Here is a 23,795-nt window from a genome sequence, read left to right on the forward strand (position 1 = left end):
GAATCTTTTGACCGGATCAAAGTAAAGATTCCCAGTATTTTACATGCGTCCAAGATGCACCAAATCAAGTTTTTCCCCAGGCTAAACGGACCCAAAGTTAAAACTTCACTCTACTTAGATGTTGCTGCTTGTTGCTTTGTTTTTACAATGGATTGTTCAATATCCCTTCATCAAGATCACAGTTTTTTTTTTAAGTCTATTAGCAGCAACTAGCAAGTACACATGTCGATATCTGCTACAAGCATCATCATAGGAACAAAAAGGATCTCATCCAGCAATCATATAAAAACATAGATGTTACAATATAGAATAAAAACATAAAAAACAATGGTTAAATTTGAGAATGTTAATACAAGTATTCAGTGGCCAGCCAAAATCCTCGCCTGCACCATAGTAGAGAATAAAATATCTGCCTGGCTTTGGTTACATGCCATTCTAAGTCACAAGATGCTCACCACACGACTCAAATTGCTGATTCTATAACGATTGCCTCAGAATTTCTCGTTCAGAACTCGGTAGGAGGCTTCAACCTTATCAATCTCTTGATTCTATCTTTTTCCGTATTTTCCAAATATCCCTTCAAAAGATATACAACGAAAAAGTAAGCACGACATCAAAGAAGAAACCCCTCTTTGTAAATTGTAACAATGTAACACAGGAGTACATACGATGCAAAAAAAAACAAAGATTGGATAAGTGGTGTGTGTAGTGAACAGAGACAAAAAGTTGAAATAAAAAGACGAGGAAAACCCGTCATTATTTTGTTGCTTCAGTTCACATTTATAAAGATGGAGTATCATAGCAGAATATAATCATAATGTGATGGTCTCATGCAAAATAATTAACATCAAGTAACAAAATTTATAGTAGTAACTAGATAGATACATATGATGGTATACACAATGTGAATGTCACAAAATGAGGTGTCTCTATGGTAAGTAGGATGAATGAGTCTATAAGATAAGTAAAATGAATGGGTTAACCGAGAAAAGTTTCAAAAGTTAGCTGTGATCTTTTACTAAACATTGTCCGGCATGTCTTCTCACCTTCCACACAATTTCATCCAAACACAAGCAAATTCTTCCATACTTATAAGGAAACGCCGCTCAGTTGGGGGCTTCCCACATACATCCTTTACAGCTGAGGTTATTGTAAAGATCACCTCCGACACTGGAGAAAAACAAAACATTTGGAAATTAGTTTTTTGTTATTTTTTTTTTGATAAGCACATTTGGAAATTAGTATTGTCGATGTAAAGTTACAAAAGTACTGGACAGCTTTCAAACATACAAATTTTTCCAAATTCCAAACCTTGGTTTAAATAACAATATGCTTGAGTCACTTGTTTTTTTTACTATATATTTATATTTTTCTTTCATTGGAAAGTTGGACAAAACTGTCCACTAAGTTTAGTTTCCAAGTCCCTTCTAGTTCACTTGATTGCTAACTTTTCTCAATACTTCATTATTTAAAATGAAGTGCCATACTTCTGACACCACAAGAGTATTCTTTAATAGCTAGTATATCTTCTATTACTATAGAGAATATGGGGGAAAGTTTCCATCTTCTATTAATAGCTTCTTTGTCTAGGGCGTGTTTCATGGCTAAATGAGAATGGTGGAGCGGATTGAAGGGACACTGCGGAGAGAAGCTTGCAAGAATTCAGACAATAGAAAGAAAAGGAAATGGAACAATGGTTATGGATGGACACTAGTGTTAGGAATATAGAGGCTATGGTACAAGAAATATTGTGCACCCTGGATGAGATTCTTGGGAACTCAATTGACAACATAAGGAGAGGCAAAGCGTGGGTGCAAGACACAACAGTAACAGAGAAAAATCAGCCTTGATTGATAAGCCAAGAAAATAATCAACACATTAGAAGGTTGAATAATTGATGTCTCGGAGATGAGGTGGGATAAAAACAATATTCCACTGTTGATGCAGCTACTGAGATAAAAAGGCAAAGCAACTGCTAGATATCAGAGGCCATTATTATCTTTAATATTTATGTCCGTAAACCCTATTTGTACAATATTCAATCAATCACAAGCAGATAACCTCAAGGACAAGGTTGGACAGGGGAGGGGGAGGGGGGGTGGGGAGTATTGCTAGATGTATGTAAGAACTAAGGACTGTTGCTGCGAGGGTTATTTAGTTGGGTTGAGATCATTAGAAAAAATAAAGCATGTTGCCTGTAAATAAGAGGAGGGGTAGAGAGGGATTGATATCTTGTTATTTAATAAAGAATTGGGGACTTTTGGTATAAGCAGATGCAGGCCCCCCGAAGTTCTGCAGTGTTCTATTTTATCTTTGTAATATGGGGTTTGTCCCTATTTTTTTTCTAACAAGATATTGGGTTGTTATATAACTTCAATCTAAAAAAGTGAGCATATCCACTTTCAAGCATCAACAACTTAGATGATTCATTTCTATGTTTTATTTTACTTTCAGTAAGTATGAAATATTGCTGCAGTTTCAAATTAAAGATTGGTTCATAGAATACGTACAAGCAAGTTCATCATACGCGTCCTTCCCCACAACGTATATACTGACATCTCCAAGTATTGTATATACAATATAAACTGATCTGATAAAGATAAAAAATAGAAGTAAAATACTAAATCATCATGTATACTAAAAGGAAATACATTCACACATCACATACACAAGAGAGAAAAGAAGTATACTCACTTGTGGCAAGCAACTAGAAGTTCTTCATTTTTTACACCCTTAAGATTATCAGCTCCTAGTTTGACCAAGAAAGAACGCCAGTGTAGGCGTTCCTCCGCAGGAACTCCATGAAAACTGCCACCATAAATCCATTAAGTTCTCATGATCAATTTAGTTATTATATTACTCTAGAGTATGAAACTATCTAACAATAATCCGTGCTCAATTTAGCAAGATAACATCAAAAGATTATCAAAATTTCTAAATATCAGTGTTGTTAAAACACGGATACGGTGGTTCTATAGCGTAGCAGAATTTTAAGTCACTATTGTTCCGTGATACCCTATTTAGGCTCTGTTTGGGAAGGCCAATAAGCTAGCTTATAGCTCATAGCTTTTAGCTTATAAGCTAAAACCCCTATTTGGTAACAGTTTTTAAAAAAGAGCTTATAGCTTATTTTACTAGCTTATAGCTTATTTTTTAAACGCTATTTCAAGTAGCTTATGAGCTTATAACTTATCATTTTTCTTCCAATTTTACCCCTATCAGCTTACTTGAAAAAAATTAAATATTAATTAAACATATATTTTTCATGTCATTTCATACTTATAAGCTAATTCAACCGCTAATTTTACCAAACACTACAAATTCAATCAGCTAGCTTATTTGCTATAAACTAAAAGCTAGCTTATAAGCTATCCACTATTTTTTACCAAATAGATCAGTCCTCGACTTTGTATGTGGTTAAATATAGGGATCAACTTGACAATTGAATAGAGTCGAGGACCTTTTTGAAATATTTATAAAAGTCGTGCATCTATTTGAGAGTGTCTTACAGAGCTAGACTAATTTGGCGGTTTACTCAAATGTCATAAAAAATTGCCAATAGCAGCATTGTTTATAGCACTCTTTTCATATTGAAATTTGAACAAACTGCTATTTTTCAAGATCTGATTAACAACACTATTAAGTATATGATCTAGTAATTCGTTAATTGCTACAGAATTAAAGGGGTTAACCTACGAAAAAATAAGCTAAACAAATATCAAAATTTTCAAAAGCGTATAGATCAAACAAACTGCAGAAAATTATAACGAGACAAGAAAAAATTGAGGAAATTGGTAAGTAGAATATATAGATCAGAAACAGAAAATAGAAATGGAGAGAGAGAGAGAGAGAGAGAGTACCGTTCGATGAGGATGTTGCCCTCAGCGTTCGCAAACAGCACCGCGAGTATCATGTTTCTGATCGTTCTGAGAACAAACACCACCGTAGTGCGTCGTTAAATTCCCGTGTCCCAAATTACTTACATACCCTTAGAGTGTGTTTGGATGAGGAATTCTAGAAATTCAAGGGATTTAAAATAACAGACAATTCAATTCATTCAATTAAATTCCCTTCATTTTCAAATTTTATTGTTTGGATAAAGCGATGAAATTGTTTGGATAAAATTTTATTAAGAATATTTAATTAAGCTTGCATCAACTCTTGCAAACCCTAAACCTAACCAAAACTTGCAAATTTACCTTGGACCAAATTTAGGAGAGACTTTGTTTTCTGATTTTTGTTAGTTAGGGGCATTTTAGGTTTTTTGATGTGGTGTCAAATTTTTAGATATGTGTATTTTAGGTTTTTTCAGGGCACATTAAATACAACTGTATTTTGCTTTTAAAAATAAAAATAAATCTTAAATGGGAGAAATACTATGTAACCATATCTATTGTAGATGGAATCTTTTGACCGGATCAAAGTAAAGATTCCCAGTATTTTACATGCGTCCAAGATGCACCAAATCATGTTTTTCCCCGGGCTAAACGGACCCAAAGTTAAAACTTCACTCTACTTAGATGTTGCTGCTTGTTGCTTTGTTTTTACAATGGATTGTTCAATATCCCTTCATCAAGATCACAGTTTTTTTTTTAAGTCTATTAGCAGCAACTAGCAAGTACACATGTCGATATCTGCTACAAGCATCATCATAGGAACAAAAAGGATCTCATCCAGCAATCATATAAAAACATAGATGTTACAATATAGAATAAAATCCTCATGTTACAACATAAAAAACAATGGTTAAATTTGAGAATGTTAATACAAGTATTCAGTGGCCAGCCAAAATCCTCGCCTGCACCATAGTAGAGAATAAAATATCTGCCTGGCTTTGGTTACATGCCATTCTAAGTCACAAGATGCTCACCACACGACTCAAATTGCTGATTCTATAACGATTGCCTCAGAATTTCTCGTTCAGAACTCGGTAGGAGGCTTCAACCTTATCAATCTCTTGATTCTATCTTTTTCCGTATTTTCCAAATATCCCTTCAAAAGATATACAACGAAAAAGTAAGCACGACATCAAAGAAGAAACCCCTCTTTGTAAATTGTAACAATGTAACACAGGAGTACATACGATGCAAAAAAAAACAAAGATTGGATAAGTGGTGTGTGTAGTGAACAGAGACAAAAAGTTGAAATAAAAAGACGAGGAAAACCCGTCATTATTTTGTTGCTTCAGTTCACATTTATAAAGATGGAGTATCATAGCAGAATATAATCATAATGTGATGGTCTCATGCAAAATAATTAACATCAAGTAACAAAATTTATAGTAGTAACTAGATAGATACATATGATGGTATACACAATGTGAATGTCACAAAATGAGGTGTCTCTATGGTAAGTAGGATGAATGAGTCTATAAGATAAGTAAAATGAATGGGTTAACCGAGAAAAGTTTCAAAAGTTAGCTGTGATCTTTTACTAAACATTGTCCGGCATGTCTTCTCACCTTCCACACAATTTCATCCAAACACAAGCAAATTCTTCCATACTTATCAAGGAAACGCCGCTCAGTTGGGGGCTTCCCACATACATCCTTTACAGCTGAGGTTATTGTAAAGATCACCTCCGACACTGGAGAAAAACAAAACATTTGGAAATTAGTTTTTTGTTATTTTTTTTTTGATAAGCACATTTGGAAATTAGTATTGTCGATGTAAAGTTACAAAAGTACTGGACAGCTTTCAAACATACAAATTTTTCCAAATTCCAAACCTTGGTTTAAATAACAATATGCTTGAGTCACTTGTTTTCTTTACTATATATTTATATTTTTCTTTCATTGGAAAGTTGGACAAAACTGTCCACTAAGTTTAGTTTCCAAGTCCCTTCTAGTTCACTTGATTGCTAACTTTTCTCAATACTTCATTATTTAAAATGAAGTGCCATACTTCTGACACCACAAGAGTATTCTTTAATAGCTAGTATATCTTCTATTACTATAGAGAATATGGGGGAAAGTTTCCATCTTCTATTAATAGCTTCTTTGTCTAGGGCGTGTTTCATGGCTAAATGAGAATGGTGGAGCGGATTGAAGGGACACTGCGGAGAGAAGCTTGCAAGAATTCAGACAATAGAAAGAAAAGGAAATGGAACAATGGTTATGGATGGACACTAGTGTTAGGAATATAGAGGCTATGGTACAAGAAATATTGTGCACCCTGGATGAGATTCTTGGGAACTCAATTGACAACATAAGGAGAGGCAAAGCGTGGGTGCAAGACACAACAGTAACAGAGAAAAATCAGCCTTGATTGATAAGCCAAGAAAATAATCAACACATTAGAAGGTTGAATAATTGATGTCTCGGAGATGAGGTGGGATAAAAACAATATTCCACTGTTGATGCAGCTACTGAGATAAAAAGGCAAAGCAACTGCTAGATATCAGAGGCCATTATTATCTTTAATATTTATGTCCGTAAACCCTATTTGTACAATATTCAATCAATCACAAGCAGATAACCTCAAGGACAAGGTTGGACAGGGGAGGGGGAGGGGGGGTGGGGAGTATTGCTAGATGTATGTAAGAACTAAGGACTGTTGCTGCGAGGGTTATTTAGTTGGGTTGAGATCATTAGAAAAAATAAAGCATGTTGCCTGTAAATAAGAGGAGGGGTAGAGAGGGATTGATATCTTGTTATTTAATAAAGAATTGGGGACTTTTGGTATAAGCAGATGCAGGCCCCCCGAAGTTCTGCAGTGTTCTATTTTATCTTTGTAATATGGGGTTTGTCCCTATTTTTTTTCTAACAAGATATTGGGTTGTTATATAACTTCAATCTAAAAAAGTGAGCATATCCACTTTCAAGCATCAACAACTTAGATGATTCATTTCTATGTTTTATTTTACTTTCAGTAAGTATGAAATATTGCTGCAGTTTCAAATTAAAGATTGGTTCATAGAATACGTACAAGCAAGTTCATCATACGCGTCCTTCCCCACAACGTATATACTGACATCTCCAAGTATTGTATATACAATATAAACTGATCTGATAAAGATAAAAAATAGAAGTAAAATACTAAATCATCATGTATACTAAAAGGAAATACATTCACACATCACATACACAAGAGAGAAAAGAAGTATACTCACTTGTGGCAAGCAACTAGAAGTTCTTCATTTTTTACACCCTTAAGATTATCAGCTCCTAGTTTGACCAAGAAAGAACGCCAGTGTAGGCGTTCCTCCGCAGGAACTCCATGAAAACTGCCACCATAAATCCATTAAGTTCTCATGATCAATTTAGTTATTATATTACTCTAGAGTATGAAACTATCTAACAATAATCCGTGCTCAATTTAGCAAGATAACATCAAAAGATTATCAAAATTTCTAAATATCAGTGTTGTTAAAACACGGATACGGTGGTTCTATAGCGTAGCAGAATTTTAAGTCACTATTGTTCCGTGATACCCTATTTAGGCTCTGTTTGGGAAGGCCAATAAGCTAGCTTATAGCTCATAGCTTTTAGCTTATAAGCTAAAACCCCTATTTGGTAACAGTTTTTAAAAAAGAGCTTATAGCTTATTTTACTAGCTTATAGCTTATTTTTTAAACGCTATTTCAAGTAGCTTATGAGCTTATAACTTATCATTTTTCTTCCAATTTTACCCCTATCAGCTTACTTGAAAAAAATTAAATATTAATTAAACATATATTTTTCATGTCATTTCATACTTATAAGCTAATTCAACCGCTAATTTTACCAAACACTACAAATTCAATCAGCTAGCTTATTTGCTATAAACTAAAAGCTAGCTTATAAGCTATCCACTATTTTTTACCAAATAGATCAGTCCTCGACTTTGTATGTGGTTAAATATAGGGATCAACTTGACAATTGAATAGAGTCGAGGACCTTTTTGAAATATTTATAAAAGTCGTGCATCTATTTGAGAGTGTCTTACAGAGCTAGACTAATTTGGCGGTTTACTCAAATGTCATAAAAAATTGCCAATAGCAGCATTGTTTATAGCACTCTTTTCATATTGAAATTTGAACAAACTGCTATTTTTCAAGATCTGATTAACAACACTATTAAGTATATGATCTAGTAATTCGTTAATTGCTACAGAATTAAAGGGGTTAACCTACGAAAAAATAAGCTAAACAAATATCAAAATTTTCAAAAGCGTATAGATCAAACAAACTGCAGAAAATTATAACGAGACAAGAAAAAATTGAGGAAATTGGTAAGTAGAATATATAGATCAGAAACAGAAAATAGAAATGGAGAGAGAGAGAGAGAGAGAGAGTACCGTTCGATGAGGATGTTGCCCTCAGCGTTCGCAAACAGCACCGCGAGTATCATGTTTCTGATCGTTCTGAGAACAAACACCACCGTAGTGCGTCGTTAAATTCCCGTGTCCCAAATTACTTACATACCCTTAGAGTGTGTTTGGATGAGGAATTCTAGAAATTCAAGGGATTTAAAATAACAGACAATTCAATTCATTCAATTAAATTCCCTTCATTTTCAAATTTTATTGTTTGGATAAAGCGATGAAATTGTTTGGATAAAATTTTATTAAGAATATTTAATTAAGCTTGCATCAACTCTTGCAAACCCTAAACCTAACCAAAACTTGCAAATTTACCTTGGACCAAATTTAGGAGAGACTTTGTTTTCTGATTTTTGTTAGTTAGGGGCATTTTAGGTTTTTTGATGTGGTGTCAAATTTTTAGATATGTGTATTTTAGGTTTTTTCAGGGCACATTAAATACAACTGTATTTTGCTTTTAAAAATAAAAATAAATCTTAAATGGGAGAAATACTATGTAACCATATCTATTGTAGATGGAATCTTTTGACCGGATCAAAGTAAAGATTCCCAGTATTTTACATGCGTCCAAGATGCACCAAATCATGTTTTTCCCCGGGCTAAACGGACCCAAAGTTAAAACTTCACTCTACTTAGATGTTGCTGCTTGTTGCTTTGTTTTTACAATGGATTGTTCAATATCCCTTCATCAAGATCACAGTTTTTTTTTTAAGTCTATTAGCAGCAACTAGCAAGTACACATGTCGATATCTGCTACAAGCATCATCATAGGAACAAAAAGGATCTCATCCAGCAATCATATAAAAACATAGATGTTACAATATAGAATAAAATCCTCATGTTACAACATAAAAAACAATGGTTAAATTTGAGAATGTTAATACAAGTATTCAGTGGCCAGCCAAAATCCTCGCCTGCACCATAGTAGAGAATAAAATATCTGCCTGGCTTTGGTTACATGCCATTCTAAGTCACAAGATGCTCACCACACGACTCAAATTGCTGATTCTATAACGATTGCCTCAGAATTTCTCGTTCAGAACTCGGTAGGAGGCTTCAACCTTATCAATCTCTTGATTCTATCTTTTTCCGTATTTTCCAAATATCCCTTCAAAAGATATACAACGAAAAAGTAAGCACGACATCAAAGAAGAAACCCCTCTTTGTAAATTGTAACAATGTAACACAGGAGTACATACGATGCAAAAAAAAACAAAGATTGGATAAGTGGTGTGTGTAGTGAACAGAGACAAAAAGTTGAAATAAAAAGACGAGGAAAACCCGTCATTATTTTGTTGCTTCAGTTCACATTTATAAAGATGGAGTATCATAGCAGAATATAATCATAATGTGATGGTCTCATGCAAAATAATTAACATCAAGTAACAAAATTTATAGTAGTAACTAGATAGATACATATGATGGTATACACAATGTGAATGTCACAAAATGAGGTGTCTCTATGGTAAGTAGGATGAATGAGTCTATAAGATAAGTAAAATGAATGGGTTAACCGAGAAAAGTTTCAAAAGTTAGCTGTGATCTTTTACTAAACATTGTCCGGCATGTCTTCTCACCTTCCACACAATTTCATCCAAACACAAGCAAATTCTTCCATACTTATCAAGGAAACGCCGCTCAGTTGGGGGCTTCCCACATACATCCTTTACAGCTGAGGTTATTGTAAAGATCACCTCCGACACTGGAGAAAAACAAAACATTTGGAAATTAGTTTTTTGTTATTTTTTTTTTGATAAGCACATTTGGAAATTAGTATTGTCGATGTAAAGTTACAAAAGTACTGGACAGCTTTCAAACATACAAATTTTTCCAAATTCCAAACCTTGGTTTAAATAACAATATGCTTGAGTCACTTGTTTTCTTTACTATATATTTATATTTTTCTTTCATTGGAAAGTTGGACAAAACTGTCCACTAAGTTTAGTTTCCAAGTCCCTTCTAGTTCACTTGATTGCTAACTTTTCTCAATACTTCATTATTTAAAATGAAGTGCCATACTTCTGACACCACAAGAGTATTCTTTAATAGCTAGTATATCTTCTATTACTATAGAGAATATGGGGGAAAGTTTCCATCTTCTATTAATAGCTTCTTTGTCTAGGGCGTGTTTCATGGCTAAATGAGAATGGTGGAGCGGATTGAAGGGACACTGCGGAGAGAAGCTTGCAAGAATTCAGACAATAGAAAGAAAAGGAAATGGAACAATGGTTATGGATGGACACTAGTGTTAGGAATATAGAGGCTATGGTACAAGAAATATTGTGCACCCTGGATGAGATTCTTGGGAACTCAATTGACAACATAAGGAGAGGCAAAGCGTGGGTGCAAGACACAACAGTAACAGAGAAAAATCAGCCTTGATTGATAAGCCAAGAAAATAATCAACACATTAGAAGGTTGAATAATTGATGTCTCGGAGATGAGGTGGGATAAAAACAATATTCCACTGTTGATGCAGCTACTGAGATAAAAAGGCAAAGCAACTGCTAGATATCAGAGGCCATTATTATCTTTAATATTTATGTCCGTAAACCCTATTTGTACAATATTCAATCAATCACAAGCAGATAACCTCAAGGACAAGGTTGGACAGGGGAGGGGGAGGGGGGGTGGGGAGTATTGCTAGATGTATGTAAGAACTAAGGACTGTTGCTGCGAGGGTTATTTAGTTGGGTTGAGATCATTAGAAAAAATAAAGCATGTTGCCTGTAAATAAGAGGAGGGGTAGAGAGGGATTGATATCTTGTTATTTAATAAAGAATTGGGGACTTTTGGTATAAGCAGATGCAGGCCCCCCGAAGTTCTGCAGTGTTCTATTTTATCTTTGTAATATGGGGTTTGTCCCTATTTTTTTTCTAACAAGATATTGGGTTGTTATATAACTTCAATCTAAAAAAGTGAGCATATCCACTTTCAAGCATCAACAACTTAGATGATTCATTTCTATGTTTTATTTTACTTTCAGTAAGTATGAAATATTGCTGCAGTTTCAAATTAAAGATTGGTTCATAGAATACGTACAAGCAAGTTCATCATACGCGTCCTTCCCCACAACGTATATACTGACATCTCCAAGTATTGTATATACAATATAAACTGATCTGATAAAGATAAAAAATAGAAGTAAAATACTAAATCATCATGTATACTAAAAGGAAATACATTCACACATCACATACACAAGAGAGAAAAGAAGTATACTCACTTGTGGCAAGCAACTAGAAGTTCTTCATTTTTTACACCCTTAAGATTATCAGCTCCTAGTTTGACCAAGAAAGAACGCCAGTGTAGGCGTTCCTCCGCAGGAACTCCATGAAAACTGCCACCATAAATCCATTAAGTTCTCATGATCAATTTAGTTATTATATTACTCTAGAGTATGAAACTATCTAACAATAATCCGTCCTCAATTTAGCAAGATAACATCAAAAGATTATCAAAATTTCTAAATATCAGTGTTGTTAAAACACGGATACGGTGGTTCTATAGCGTAGCAGAATTTTAAGTCACTATTGTTCCGTGATACCCTATTTAGGCTCTGTTTGGGAAGGCCAATAAGCTAGCTTATAGCTCATAGCTTTTAGCTTATAAGCTAAAACCCTATTTGGTAACAGTTTTTAAAAAAGAGCTTATAGCTTATTTTACTAGCTTATAGCTTATTTTTTAAACGCTATTTCAAGTAGCTTATGAGCTTATAACTTATCATTTTTCTTCCAATTTTACCCCTATCAGCTTACTTGAAAAAAATTAAATATTAATTAAACATATATTTTTCATGTCATTTCATACTTATAAGCTAATTCAACCGCTAATTTTACCAAACACTACAAATTCAATCAGCTAGCTTATTTGCTATAAACTAAAAGCTAGCTTATAAGCTATCCACTATTTTTTACCAAATAGATCAGTCCTCGACTTTGTATGTGGTTAAATATAGGGATCAACTTGACAATTGAATAGAGTCGAGGACCTTTTTGAAATATTTATAAAAGTCGTGCATCTATTTGAGAGTGTCTTACAGAGCTAGACTAATTTGGCGGTTTACTCAAATGTCATAAAAAATTGCCAATAGCAGCATTGTTTATAGCACTCTTTTCATATTGAAATTTGAACAAACTGCTATTTTTCAAGATCTGATTAACAACACTATTAAGTATATGATCTAGTAATTCGTTAATTGCTACAGAATTAAAGGGGTTAACCTACGAAAAAATAAGCTAAACAAATATCAAAATTTTCAAAAGCGTATAGATCAAACAAACTGCAGAAAATTATAACGAGACAAGAAAAAATTGAGGAAATTGGTAAGTAGAATATATAGATCAGAAACAGAAAATAGAAATGGAGAGAGAGAGAGAGAGAGAGTACCGTTCGATGAGGATGTTGCCCTCAGCGTTCGCAAACAGCACCGCGAGTATCATGTTTCTGATCGTTCTGAGAACAAACACCACCGTAGTGCGTCGTTAAATTCCCGTGTCCCAAATTACTTACATACCCTTAGAGTGTGTTTGGATGAGGAATTCTAGAAATTCAAGGGATTTAAAATAACAGACAATTCAATTCATTCAATTAAATTCCCTTCATTTTCAAATTTTATTGTTTGGATAAAGCGATGAAATTGTTTGGATAAAATTTTATTAAGAATATTTAATTAAGCTTGCATCAACTCTTGCAAACCCTAAACCTAACCAAAACTTGCAAATTTACCTTGGACCAAATTTAGGAGAGACTTTGTTTTCTGATTTTTGTTAGTTAGGGGCATTTTAGGTTTTTTGATGTGGTGTCAAATTTTTAGATATGTGTATTTTAGGTTTTTTCAGGGCACATTAAATACAACTGTATTTTGCTTTTAAAAATAAAAATAAATCTTAAATGGGAGAAATACTATGTAACCATATCTATTGTAGATGGAATCTTTTGACCGGATCAAAGTAAAGATTCCCAGTATTTTACATGCGTCCAAGATGCACCAAATCATGTTTTTCCCCAGGCTAAACGGACCCAAAGTTAAAACTTCACTCTACTTAGATGTTGCTGCTTGTTGCTTTGTTTTTACAATGGATTGTTCAATATCCCTTCATCAAGATCACAGTTTTTTTTTTAAGTCTATTAGCAGCAACTAGCAAGTACACATGTCGATATCTGCTACAAGCATCATCATAGGAACAAAAAGGATCTCATCCAGCAATCATATAAAAACATAGATGTTACAATATAGAATAAAATCCTCATGTTACAACATAAAAAACAATGGTTAAATTTGAGAATGTTAATACAAGTATTCAGTGGCCAGCCAAAATCCTCGCCTGCACCATAGTAGAGAATAAAATATCTGCCTGGCTTTGGTTACATGCCATTCTAAGTCACAAGATGCTCACCACACGACTCAAATTGCTGATTCTATAACGATTGCCTCAGAATTTCTCGTTCAGAACTCGGTAGGAGGCTTCAACCTTATCAATCTCTTGATTCTATCTTTTTCCGTATTTTCCAAATATCCCTTCAAAAGATATACAACGAAAAAGTAAGCACGACATCAAAGAAGAAACCCCTCTTTGTAAATTGTAACAATGTAACACAGGAGTACATACGATGCAAAAAAAAACAAAGATTGGATAAGTGGTGTGTGTAGTGAACAGAGACAAAAAGTTGAAATAAAAAGACGAGGAAAACCCGTCATTATTTTGTTGCTTCAGTTCACATTTATAAAGATGGAGTATCATAGCAGAATATAATCATAATGTGATGGTCTCATGCAAAATAATTAACATCAAGTAACAAAATTTATAGTAGTAACTAGATAGATACATATGATGGTATACACAATGTGAATGTCACAAAATGAGGTGTCTCTATGGTAAGTAGGATGAATGAGTCTATAAGATAAGTAAAATGAATGGGTTAACCGAGAAAAGTTTCAAAAGTTAGCTGTGATCTTTTACTAAACATTGTCCGGCATGTCTTCTCACCTTCCACACAATTTCATCCAAACACAAGCAAATTCTTCCATACTTATCAAGGAAACGCCGCTCAGTTGGGGGCTTCCCACATACATCCTTTACAGCTGAGGTTATTGTAAAGATCACCTCCGACACTGGAGAAAAACAAAACATTTGGAAATTAGTTTTTTGTTATTTTTTTTTTTATAAGCACATTTGGAAATTAGTATTGTCGATGTAAAGTTACAAAAGTACTGGACAGCTTTCAAACATACAAATTTTTCCAAATTCCAAACCTTGGTTTAAATAACAATATGCTTGAGTCACTTGTTTTTTTTACTATATATTTATATTTTTCTTTCATTGGAAAGTTGGACAAAATTGTCCACTAAGTTTAGTTTCCAAGTCCCTTCTAGTTCACTTGATTGCTAACTTTTCTCAATACTTCATTATTTAAAATGAAGTGCCATACTTCTGACACCACAAGAGTATTCTTTAATAGCTAGTATATCTTCTATTACTATAGAGAATATGGGGGAAAGTTTCCATCTTCTATTAATAGCTTCTTTGTCTAGGGCGTGTTTCATGGCTAAATGAGAATGGTGGAGCGGATTGAAGGGACACTGCGGAGAGAAGCTTGCAAGAATTCAGACAATAGAAAGAAAAGGAAATGGAACAATGGTTATGGATGGACACTAGTGTTAGGAATATAGAGGCTATGGTACAAGAAATATTGTGCACCCTGGATGAGATTCTTGGGAACTCAATTGACAACATAAGGAGAGGCAAAGCGTGGGTGCAAGACACAACAGTAACAGAGAAAAATCAGCCTTGATTGATAAGCCAAGAAAATAATCAACACATTAGAAGGTTGAATAATTGATGTCTCGGAGATGAGGTGGGATAAAAACAATATTCCACTGTTGATGCAGCTACTGAGATAAAAAGGCAAAGCAACTGCTAGATATCAGAGGCCATTATTATCTTTAATATTTATGTCCGTAAACCCTATTTGTACAATATTCAATCAATCACAAGCAGATAACCTCAAGGACAAGGTTGGACAGGGGAGGGGGAGGGGGGGTGGGGAGTATTGCTAGATGTATGTAAGAACTAAGGACTGTTGCTGCGAGGGTTATTTAGTTGGGTTGAGATCATTAGAAAAAATAAAGCATGTTGCCTGTAAATAAGAGGAGGGGTAGAGAGGGATTGATATCTTGTTATTTAATAAAGAATTGGGGACTTTTGGTATAAGCAGATGCAGGCCCCCCGAAGTTCTGCAGTGTTCTATTTTATCTTTGTAATATGGGGTTTGTCCCTATTTTTTTTCTAACAAGATATTGGGTTGTTATATAACTTCAATCTAAAAAAGTGAGCATATCCACTTTCAAGCATCAACAACTTAGATGATTCATTTCTATGTTTTATTTTACTTTCAGTAAGTATGAAATATTGCTGCAGTTTCAAATTAAAGATTGGTTCATAGAATACGTACAAGCAAGTTCATCATACGCGTCCTTCCCCACAACGTATATACTGACATCTCCAAGTATTGTATATACAATATAAACTGATCTGATAAAGATAAAAAATAGAAGTAAAATACTAAATCATCATGTATACTAAAAGGAAATACATTCACACATCACATACACAAGAGAGAAAAGAAGTATACTAACTTGTGGCAAGCAACTAGAAGTTCTTCATTTTTTACACCCTTAAGATTATCAGCTCCTAGTTTGACCAAGAAAGAACGCCAGTGTAGGCGTTCCTCCGCAGGAACTCCATGAAAACTGCCACCATAAATCCATTAAGTTCTCATGATCAATTTAGTTATTATATTACTCTAGAGTATGAAACTATCTAACAATAATCCGTCCTCAATTTAGCAAGATAACATCAAAAGATTATCAAAATTTCTAAATATCAGTGTTGTTAAAACACGGATACGGTGGTTCTATAGCGTAGCAGAATTTTAAGTCACTATTGTTCCGTGATACCCTATTTAGGCTCTGTTTGGGAAGGCCAATAAGCTAGCTTATAGCTCATAGCTTTTAGCTTATAAGCTAAAACCCCTATTTGGTAACAGTTTTTAAAAAAGAGCTTATAGCTTATTTTACTAGCTTATAGCTTATTTTTTAAACGCTATTTCAAGTAGCTTATGAGCTTATAACTTATCATTTTTCTTCCAATTTTACCCCTATCAGCTTACTTGAAAAAAATTAAATATTAATTAAACATATATTTTTCATGTCATTTCATACTTATAAGCTAATTCAACCGCTAATTTTACCAAACACTACAAATTCAATCAGCTAGCTTATTTGCTATAAACTAAAAGCTAGCTTATAAGTTATCCACTATTTTTTACCAAACAGATCAGTCCTCGACTTTGTATGTGGTTAAATATAGGGATCAACTTGACAATTGAATAGAGTCGAGGACCTTTTTGAAATATTTATAAAAGTCGTGCATCTATTTGAGAGTGTCTTACAGAGCTAGACTAATTTGGCGGTTTACTCAAATGTCATAAAAAATTGCCAATAGCAGCATTGTTTATAGCACTCTTTTCATATTGAAATTTGAACAAACTGCTATTTTTCAAGATCTGATTAACAACACTATTAAGTATATGATCTAGTAATTCGTTAATTGCTACAGAATTAAAGGGGTTAACCTACGAAAAAATAAGCTAAACAAATATCAAAATTTTCAAAAGCGTATAGATCAAACAAACTGCAGAAAATTATAACGAGACAAGAAAAAATTGAGGAAATTGGTAAGTAGAATATATAGATCAGAAACAGAAAATAGAAATGGAGAGAGAGAGTACCGTTCGATGAGGATGTTGCCCTCAGCGTTCGCAAACAGCACTGCGAGTATCATGTTTCTGATCGTTCTGAGAACAAACACCACCGTAGTGCGTCGTTAAATTCCCGTGTCCCAAATTACTTACATACCCTTAGAGTGTGTTTGGATGAGGAATTCTAGAAATTCAAGGGATTTAAAATAACAGACAATTCAATTGATTCAATTAAATTCCCTTCATTTTCAAATTTTATTGTTTGGATAAAGCGATGAAATTGTTTGGATAAATTTTTATTAAGAATATTTAATTAAGCTTGCATCAACTCTTGCAAACCCTAAACCTAACCAAAACTTGCAAATTTACCTTGGACCAAATTTAGGAGAGACTTTGTTTTCTGATTTTTGTTAGTTAGGGGCATTTTAGGTTTTTTGATGTGGTGTCAAATTTTTAGATATGGGTATTTTAGGTTTTTTCAGGGCACATTAAACACAGATAACGATACAAAATCCTAATCACGATTATGATTATAATAATAAACAAATAACGAAATCACGAAATTCATATGAATCGCACAATCAAGAACTTCGAAAGTGAAATCAAACAAAATATATAGATATAAACGATGAATAATATGAATATGATTAAGAATTAAACGATGGAAATTGAAGAATCAGTGAAAGTACCGTGGCGGCGCAAATCTGAGAGGAGGCCGCAGAGAGAGTGAGAGAGAAGAGGCGTGCCCTAGCAAATCTGTGGATTCGATGAGAAAGAAGAATAAATTTTCTCCAACTTTAATCGGGAAAGTTATATAACTTCCAAACAATGTCAACCATTTGATCATGTAAATGCACCAGATCTATGTAACCATTTTTTATTTTTAATTTAAAAACAGTAATTATTTTCGTAAATAAAGAAGATTCGATGCAAGATAACTCTTGACCTTATGTATTCTTTCCATTAAGTTGATATCATTAGTCATATTTATTTTTTATTTTTTTTTAAGATGACACATCATCATCATAATAGTATGAGAGATGACACATAAGTATCAACTTAAGCTTAGAAAAAAAGAAAAAAGATAAGCTTTGTTAGGCTGCCACATCAGCAAAAAAAAGTTTGATTTACAATTATATATAGATAGATTGTATGTACAGAACTTATATACAAATTGATAATTATAATCTCATCCAAAACATACAATAAACATATTGAAAGCAAAATGCAAAAACCATATGAAATTATGCATTTACAACACTGAAAATACAAATTGATCATTATAATTGCTTAAAATCAAAAACCGATGAAATCACAAAATGCAAAATCAACCCAGAGAAATTGACAACACACAAAAATGAGATAAATCGGAAAAGGGAGAGTAGAATTTACCAGAGATAGATCAAGTTTGGAGAGAGTAAAATCGAGTCAGAAAACAATCTTCAGAGAGAGGGAGAGAGAGATCGATTTGGAGTTAGAGAGATCGATGGAGATAAAGCGATGAAGTTGGAGTTGTTGAGAGAGAGCGATGAAGATTTTCGTGAGAGAGAGAGAGAGAGAGAACGCATGTGAAGAAGGAAAATGATAAATGGCACGACAATATTTGTCGTTGAAATTGCACGATGAGTCATTTGTTTTCAATTTAATATTTCTCTCTTATTTTATATGAATGAAAATGTTTGGTTTATAGTTCTATACTTCTATTGCATGTTTAATGAGAGATCACCAAATCACAAACATCTAGCTTCCGATGGTGGTACTCCAAATCAATCATACCAATTATTTATCTTAGCAAATTGACATTTGGCTTTGAAAAGGTATATACGTGTAACTTTTCCAATTAAAGAGTATGGTAGTATTTGGTCACTTTGTGCTTGCTTTTTTTGTTTAATTAGTTTAATTTATTCTTGAAACGGTATAAACTATACTATATGAAGTTGATTTATGAGAAAATTATAAACATCGTGTAAATTTGACGAGAGAAGCCGTCGTATCATGTAGCACTGCTCTGTGAAGAATGACGAGGAATTTGCAAAATTTTCTTATTTTGGGTGGAATTGTAAATTCTCTGGAATTGGTCTTTTAAAATTACTCCTTAAAATTCTGTCAATTTAAAAATTCTCTCCTTTTTTTATCCAAACGGTGGATTTTGACCCAAATCAATTTAATTACTCTGGGAAATTACTTTCCCACCCTAAATTGATTTATCCAAACGCACTGTTAGGTAAACGTGAACAAGGCGGTTTTATATATTTGGTCCAAATATAAATAGGTTGAAAAGTGTTACTTTTTCTGTCAATCAATCATTTATCTTATTTAAAAGTTAAAAACAAAAACAAGTTTTATGAATCATTAATAAATATATCACCAAGGTTGTTATATATTACACGTTTTTATGGCTAAAATTTAAAATCCTAAAACTTTTACTTGATTTGCTGAAGTTGTGTTCATTGCTAAAGTAAATACATGTAAATCATTTCAGGCATTATGACGTCTTGTGACTTTCCTAGCTTCAGAGACAAGACATCTTCTTTCTTAATCTCTTCTATTTTTGACGCAAAGTCCCTCTTCATCTGGTATTTATTTTTGTTATCATCATTGCTCATCTTTTCTGCAGACTTGGAGCTACAACTTTTCATATCGTAAAATCTTAATGAAAAAAATGATGTATTGCAATATTGCTTATGATAAACAAAAATATTAACTATTATGATATCAAAGTGATGATAACATGCCAAAGATAAAGGAGAATAGATAAAAGATAAACTTTATTTGAGATATTAGAAACACAACTAATTAGATATAGACTTTATTTGAGATATTATAAACTTTTTTTTAGGTGTTAATCTCAATTTTTTGTTCATTTGAATTTCGTTGAAAAATATTAGTGGGCCATTTTTTTATATAGAGACTAGACATATATATTGTTTATATGGCTAATTTTTATTAGTCATTAGATAAACCAACCACAAGTTTTTAAGAATAATACAAAAAAAAATTATTTTATCTCACTAAAAATTAAGTGATTTCCTTAAAAAAAATTAAAGAAATAAACTCTACGAGCATCTTAATCTCAATTTTTGGTTCATTTGAATTTCTTTGATAAAATACTACTAGTTTAGAGACTCGTGCATTCACGTGACTTTTATTCAATATTTAGATTTGTCATTATATTAACATAAAAATTTATTTAGAATAAAATATTTAAAAAATTGTTATAAAATATTATTAAAATATAAGTGAAATTATTATGCTCTTTCTTGTAAAACTTATTAAATTAACCCAGTCTTTGTAATTCATTGTTTTTATTTAATCTAATTTTATTTTGGGCTAAAAAAAATTGTTTTATATATTAAAGTTATTGTCTCATGCATATTTTTAAATAAATTATAATTAATATGTTCTAATTATTCAAATTTTTATTTAGAAGATGTTAAAAAGTTAATAAATTTAACTTCTTGATTTATGATAAACAGTTAACTTTATTATATTATTATTAGTAGTTGGTTCTTGTTAGGGGAAAATTATATAGAAGGTAGAAATTGGAATATTATTAAAACTAATAAGGACAAATTATTCAATTTTTCGGTAGTAAAATTGTTTATGTTTGTACGTTCCTATTTTTATGTGTCATCTTATTCTTTCATTAATATTTAATATTTTTTTATTGACTAAACTTTCTATAATCTTTTTATTGTTTCAGTTTTTTCATATTTTTTACTAAGCTTATGATATTTGTATTGTTCCTATTTTTATGCTTTTTTTTTGACAAATCTGTGCATACCTTATTAATAGAGTAAAATAGGAGATAAAATTTGGAATATTATTAAAACAAATAAGGATAAATTAGCAAATTTGGCAGTAAACAATTTTATTACAATGAAGGATATAAAATTTGGAATATTATTAAAATAAATAAGGATAAGTTAGTAAATTTGGTGGTAATCAATTTTATTATATTAGAAGATTAAATTAAATCTATAATCTATAATATGTAATAAGCCAGACATATTTCCCTTTCTCTCTCCTCTCCTCATTCAACCTCATTCCTCACATTTAATTCCTCACATTTAATTCCTCACAATAATTTCTTACCTCCTTTATCTCTCCAATTCCTCACGTTTATCTCTCCAATTCCTCACATTTTTTTTATTGATGCAACAATATACACATTACGTTTATCTCTCCAATTATCTTGCCAATTAAATGATACAACTATTAAATAATTGATGCGACAATATACATTACGTTTTTTTTTATTGATGCAACAATATACACATTACATTTATCTCTCCAATTATCTTGCCAATTAAATGATACAGCTATTATCATGATTACTTATTATCCTCACGTTTATCTCTCCAATTCCTCACGTTTTTTTTTATTGATGCAATTACTGAATTTTGTCCAATTACTCATTCCCCTATTCAATTTTGTCCATATCATGTTATCGTTTACTATTATTAAGGATCGCATCAATTTACCATTTAATAGTGGATTTGTCCATATCATGTTATCGTTTACTATTATTAAGGATCGCATCAATTTTGACTAATAATATTAATGATAGTTTTTGTATATATGGTAATTAAAATAATGAGTAAACCATTCAAGTTGGTCAAACTATCATTAATCTCTCCAATTCCGTTTATGGTATTAGTATTACTATTATTAATATTATTGTCAAATTCCGTTTATGCACATTAATATTTTATAATACCCTTTTCAGTATAATTAAGTCACCCAAATACTCTCTTTTAGTTTCTGATCTATATCTATAATATGTAATAAGCCAGACTTATTTGTCTTTCTCTCTCCTCTCCTCATTCAACCTCATTCCTCACATTTAATGTTGATATACATTCAATAGCTGTCCAATTACTTTGAAAAATGACCATAATTACTTTGAAAAATAATAGCTGTCCAATTTTTTCCATAAACATTCAATATAGCTGTCCAATTTTTTCCATAAACATTCCCCCGTGCTGTCCAATTTTTTCCATAGACATTCAATTTTTTATAATAAAATGGAATATGGCTTATATTCTTTTTTTTAAAACAGTAATATTCTAATATGCCTTATTTCAAAAAGGAATGAAATATGCCTTATATTAAATTGCCTACTTAAAAAGGAAATAATTCATAATGAAATAATTCTAATTAATTAAAATATTCGATTTAAAAATAATAATAAAAATATTTCATTTATTATTATTTCAACTTCAAATATTTTGTTTTTTGACTAACTTCAAATAATTTTAAAAACCAATTTTTATTTATTTATTTATTTTTGTGGATGAAATGATTTAAACAAAATGAAAAAACGTGAAAATAATATTTTATATTTTTTTAAATGAATCATGGCTTGACAAAAAAAAAAAAGAATCATGGAATTTTCTTTTTTGAAAAAGATGTGATAATATATTAATGTTTTTGATTGTTGATGAATCATGTAATTTATTATTTTGACTAATTGGTCATATTTGTTATTAATGATTTTAATTTCATATTAAAGACAAAATTATTCATATCTCCATTTTTTTCTCTATATATATATATATATGATCTTTGTGTGAATACTACAACTCACAATTTTTCAAATCTTTTCTTTTGGTTATTTCTCTTAGTTATTTTCATTGTTATTTATTTACTTGAATTACTTGAATTTTTAATTTATTCTCTTTTTTATCAATCATATTTGTTGTCTTTATAATTTGTTGTCTTTATAATTTTCTTCAACTTTTTCTTCTTTATTCTATTATTTTGTTGATCATTCTCTCTTCTTCTATTTTTCAGGAATGTGATCATAAAGAAATATATGAAACACGAGAAACAAAGTTGTTTTCATGGGAGAATACAAGAATATTGAGAACATTTTGTGGGGCCTCAAATTAACTTCTTAATTTGGATGCTAATAGTGTTTATTCTTTTGCTTGATAGTGTAATAATCATATTAATTGTCTTCATTGTTAATTATTTGTTGTAATGGGTTGAAGTACATATTCCTGCATCTTAATTTTGATTTTGCCTATCAAAAAAAAAAAACTAAACCACATTTGTTGTCAAATATTAATTAATAAAATTATTTTTGTGTATATCGGTCAATTTCTGGCGTTTTTTTTTTCTTTGGTGCCTTAAAAAAAGGTTTCCTCTTTAATATTTGATTGAAAGTTTTCTCTTTAAATTCAACTACTCACTCCGTCCCATATTATAAGAAAAAAAAAAATCACTTTTTTATGTCCAAAATTATAAGCAAAAAAAACTAACTTTTATCATTTTCAAGATTTACTTTTATTTATTCTCATAAAATTAAATGCAAATTGCATTGCATTTAATTTACTCTCTCTTCTTTCCTCAATAATAAATAACCAATAAAAATTCTTTTTACATCTTCCCATGAAACTTATTTCAAGAAAAACACAAAAAATCATACTTCAAATCATCATATTCCACTTTTCTTAATAATTGTGAATTTTTTTTTTTTGCTTATATTATGGGATGGAGGGAGTATGATAGAAATTTGCATTTATTTTTTTTACAAAAATTTGCATATATAACAAGTTTTTTTTTTCTAAAAAAACAAGTTTTTTTTTCGGTACCAAAATATTATCACATATAACAAGCTAATTATTACTGACCACCATCATCTACGCGACATTTAATAGACCGAAACATGTGATTTACAATCAATTAATTCAATTGTATTAATCAATTTAGTCCATAAAACTACTA

General features: G+C 31.7%; 3 protein-coding genes and 1 pseudogene across 3 annotated transcripts; all 4 read right to left on the reverse strand.

Annotated features, from left to right (window-relative positions):
- Positions 1 to 314: 314 nt before the first annotated feature.
- Positions 315 to 4,282, reverse strand: LOC123908095 (annotated as a pseudogene).
- A 370-nt stretch (positions 4,283 to 4,652) lies between these two features.
- LOC123908093 (TSET complex member tstD-like) lies at positions 4,653 to 8,404 on the reverse strand. The gene is made up of 5 exons (XM_045958606.1): positions 8,277 to 8,404; positions 7,111 to 7,224; positions 6,927 to 7,006; positions 5,462 to 5,586; positions 4,653 to 4,992 (listed from the first exon to the last, which is right to left on the reverse strand). Exons 1-5 carry the CDS (start codon positions 8,327 to 8,329, stop codon positions 4,921 to 4,923), a joined length of 444 nt encoding a protein of 147 aa, XP_045814562.1. The 5' UTR covers positions 8,330 to 8,404; the 3' UTR covers positions 4,653 to 4,920.
- Positions 8,405 to 9,068: 664 nt separating this feature from the next.
- Positions 9,069 to 17,862, reverse strand: LOC123908092 (TSET complex member tstD-like). The gene is made up of 6 exons (XM_045958605.1): positions 17,753 to 17,862; positions 12,690 to 12,755; positions 11,527 to 11,640; positions 11,343 to 11,422; positions 9,878 to 10,002; positions 9,069 to 9,408 (listed from the first exon to the last, which is right to left on the reverse strand). Exons 2-6 carry the CDS (start codon positions 12,740 to 12,742, stop codon positions 9,337 to 9,339), a joined length of 444 nt encoding a protein of 147 aa, XP_045814561.1. The 5' UTR covers positions 12,743 to 12,755; positions 17,753 to 17,862; the 3' UTR covers positions 9,069 to 9,336.
- Positions 13,482 to 17,862, reverse strand: LOC123908091 (TSET complex member tstD-like). The gene is made up of 6 exons (XM_045958604.1): positions 17,753 to 17,862; positions 17,094 to 17,159; positions 15,940 to 16,053; positions 15,756 to 15,835; positions 14,291 to 14,415; positions 13,482 to 13,821 (listed from the first exon to the last, which is right to left on the reverse strand). The coding sequence occupies exons 2-6, from the start codon at positions 17,144 to 17,146 to the stop codon at positions 13,750 to 13,752; spliced, it is 444 nt and encodes a 147-aa protein (XP_045814560.1). The 5' UTR covers positions 17,147 to 17,159; positions 17,753 to 17,862; the 3' UTR covers positions 13,482 to 13,749.
- Positions 17,863 to 23,795: the final 5,933 nt, after the last annotated feature.

The sequence above is a fragment of the Trifolium pratense genome, linkage group LG2 (assembly GCF_020283565.1).
Source record: "Trifolium pratense cultivar HEN17-A07 linkage group LG2, ARS_RC_1.1, whole genome shotgun sequence".
Classification (NCBI taxonomy): Eukaryota; Viridiplantae; Streptophyta; class Magnoliopsida; order Fabales; family Fabaceae; genus Trifolium; species Trifolium pratense.

Excerpts from the sequence above, each read along its gene's own strand:
- LOC123908092 (XM_045958605.1), bottom strand. The coding sequence starts at position 12,742 with ATGATACTCGCGGTGCTGTTTGCGAACGCTGAGGGCAACATCCTCATC. Across the intron at positions 11,641-12,689 it reads GGCAACATCCTCATCGAACG|TTTTCATGGAGTTCCTGCGG; the intron begins GTACTCTCTCTC and ends TTATGGTGGCAG. Across the intron at positions 11,423-11,526 it reads CTTCTAGTTGCTTGCCACAA|ATCAGTTTATATTGTATATA; the intron begins GTGAGTATACTT and ends TATCTTTATCAG.
- LOC123908093 (XM_045958606.1), bottom strand. The coding sequence starts at position 8,329 with ATGATACTCGCGGTGCTGTTTGCGAACGCTGAGGGCAACATCCTCATC. Across the intron at positions 7,225-8,276 it reads GGCAACATCCTCATCGAACG|TTTTCATGGAGTTCCTGCGG; the intron begins GTACTCTCTCTC and ends TTATGGTGGCAG. Across the intron at positions 4,993-5,461 it reads TGGATGAAATTGTGTGGAAG|GGATATTTGGAAAATACGGA; the intron begins GTGAGAAGACAT and ends TATCTTTTGAAG.
- LOC123908091 (XM_045958604.1), bottom strand. The coding sequence starts at position 17,146 with ATGATACTCGCAGTGCTGTTTGCGAACGCTGAGGGCAACATCCTCATC. Across the intron at positions 15,836-15,939 it reads CTTCTAGTTGCTTGCCACAA|ATCAGTTTATATTGTATATA; the intron begins GTTAGTATACTT and ends TATCTTTATCAG. Across the intron at positions 14,416-15,755 it reads CGCGTATGATGAACTTGCTT|TGTCGGAGGTGATCTTTACA; the intron begins GTACGTATTCTA and ends GTTTTTCTCCAG.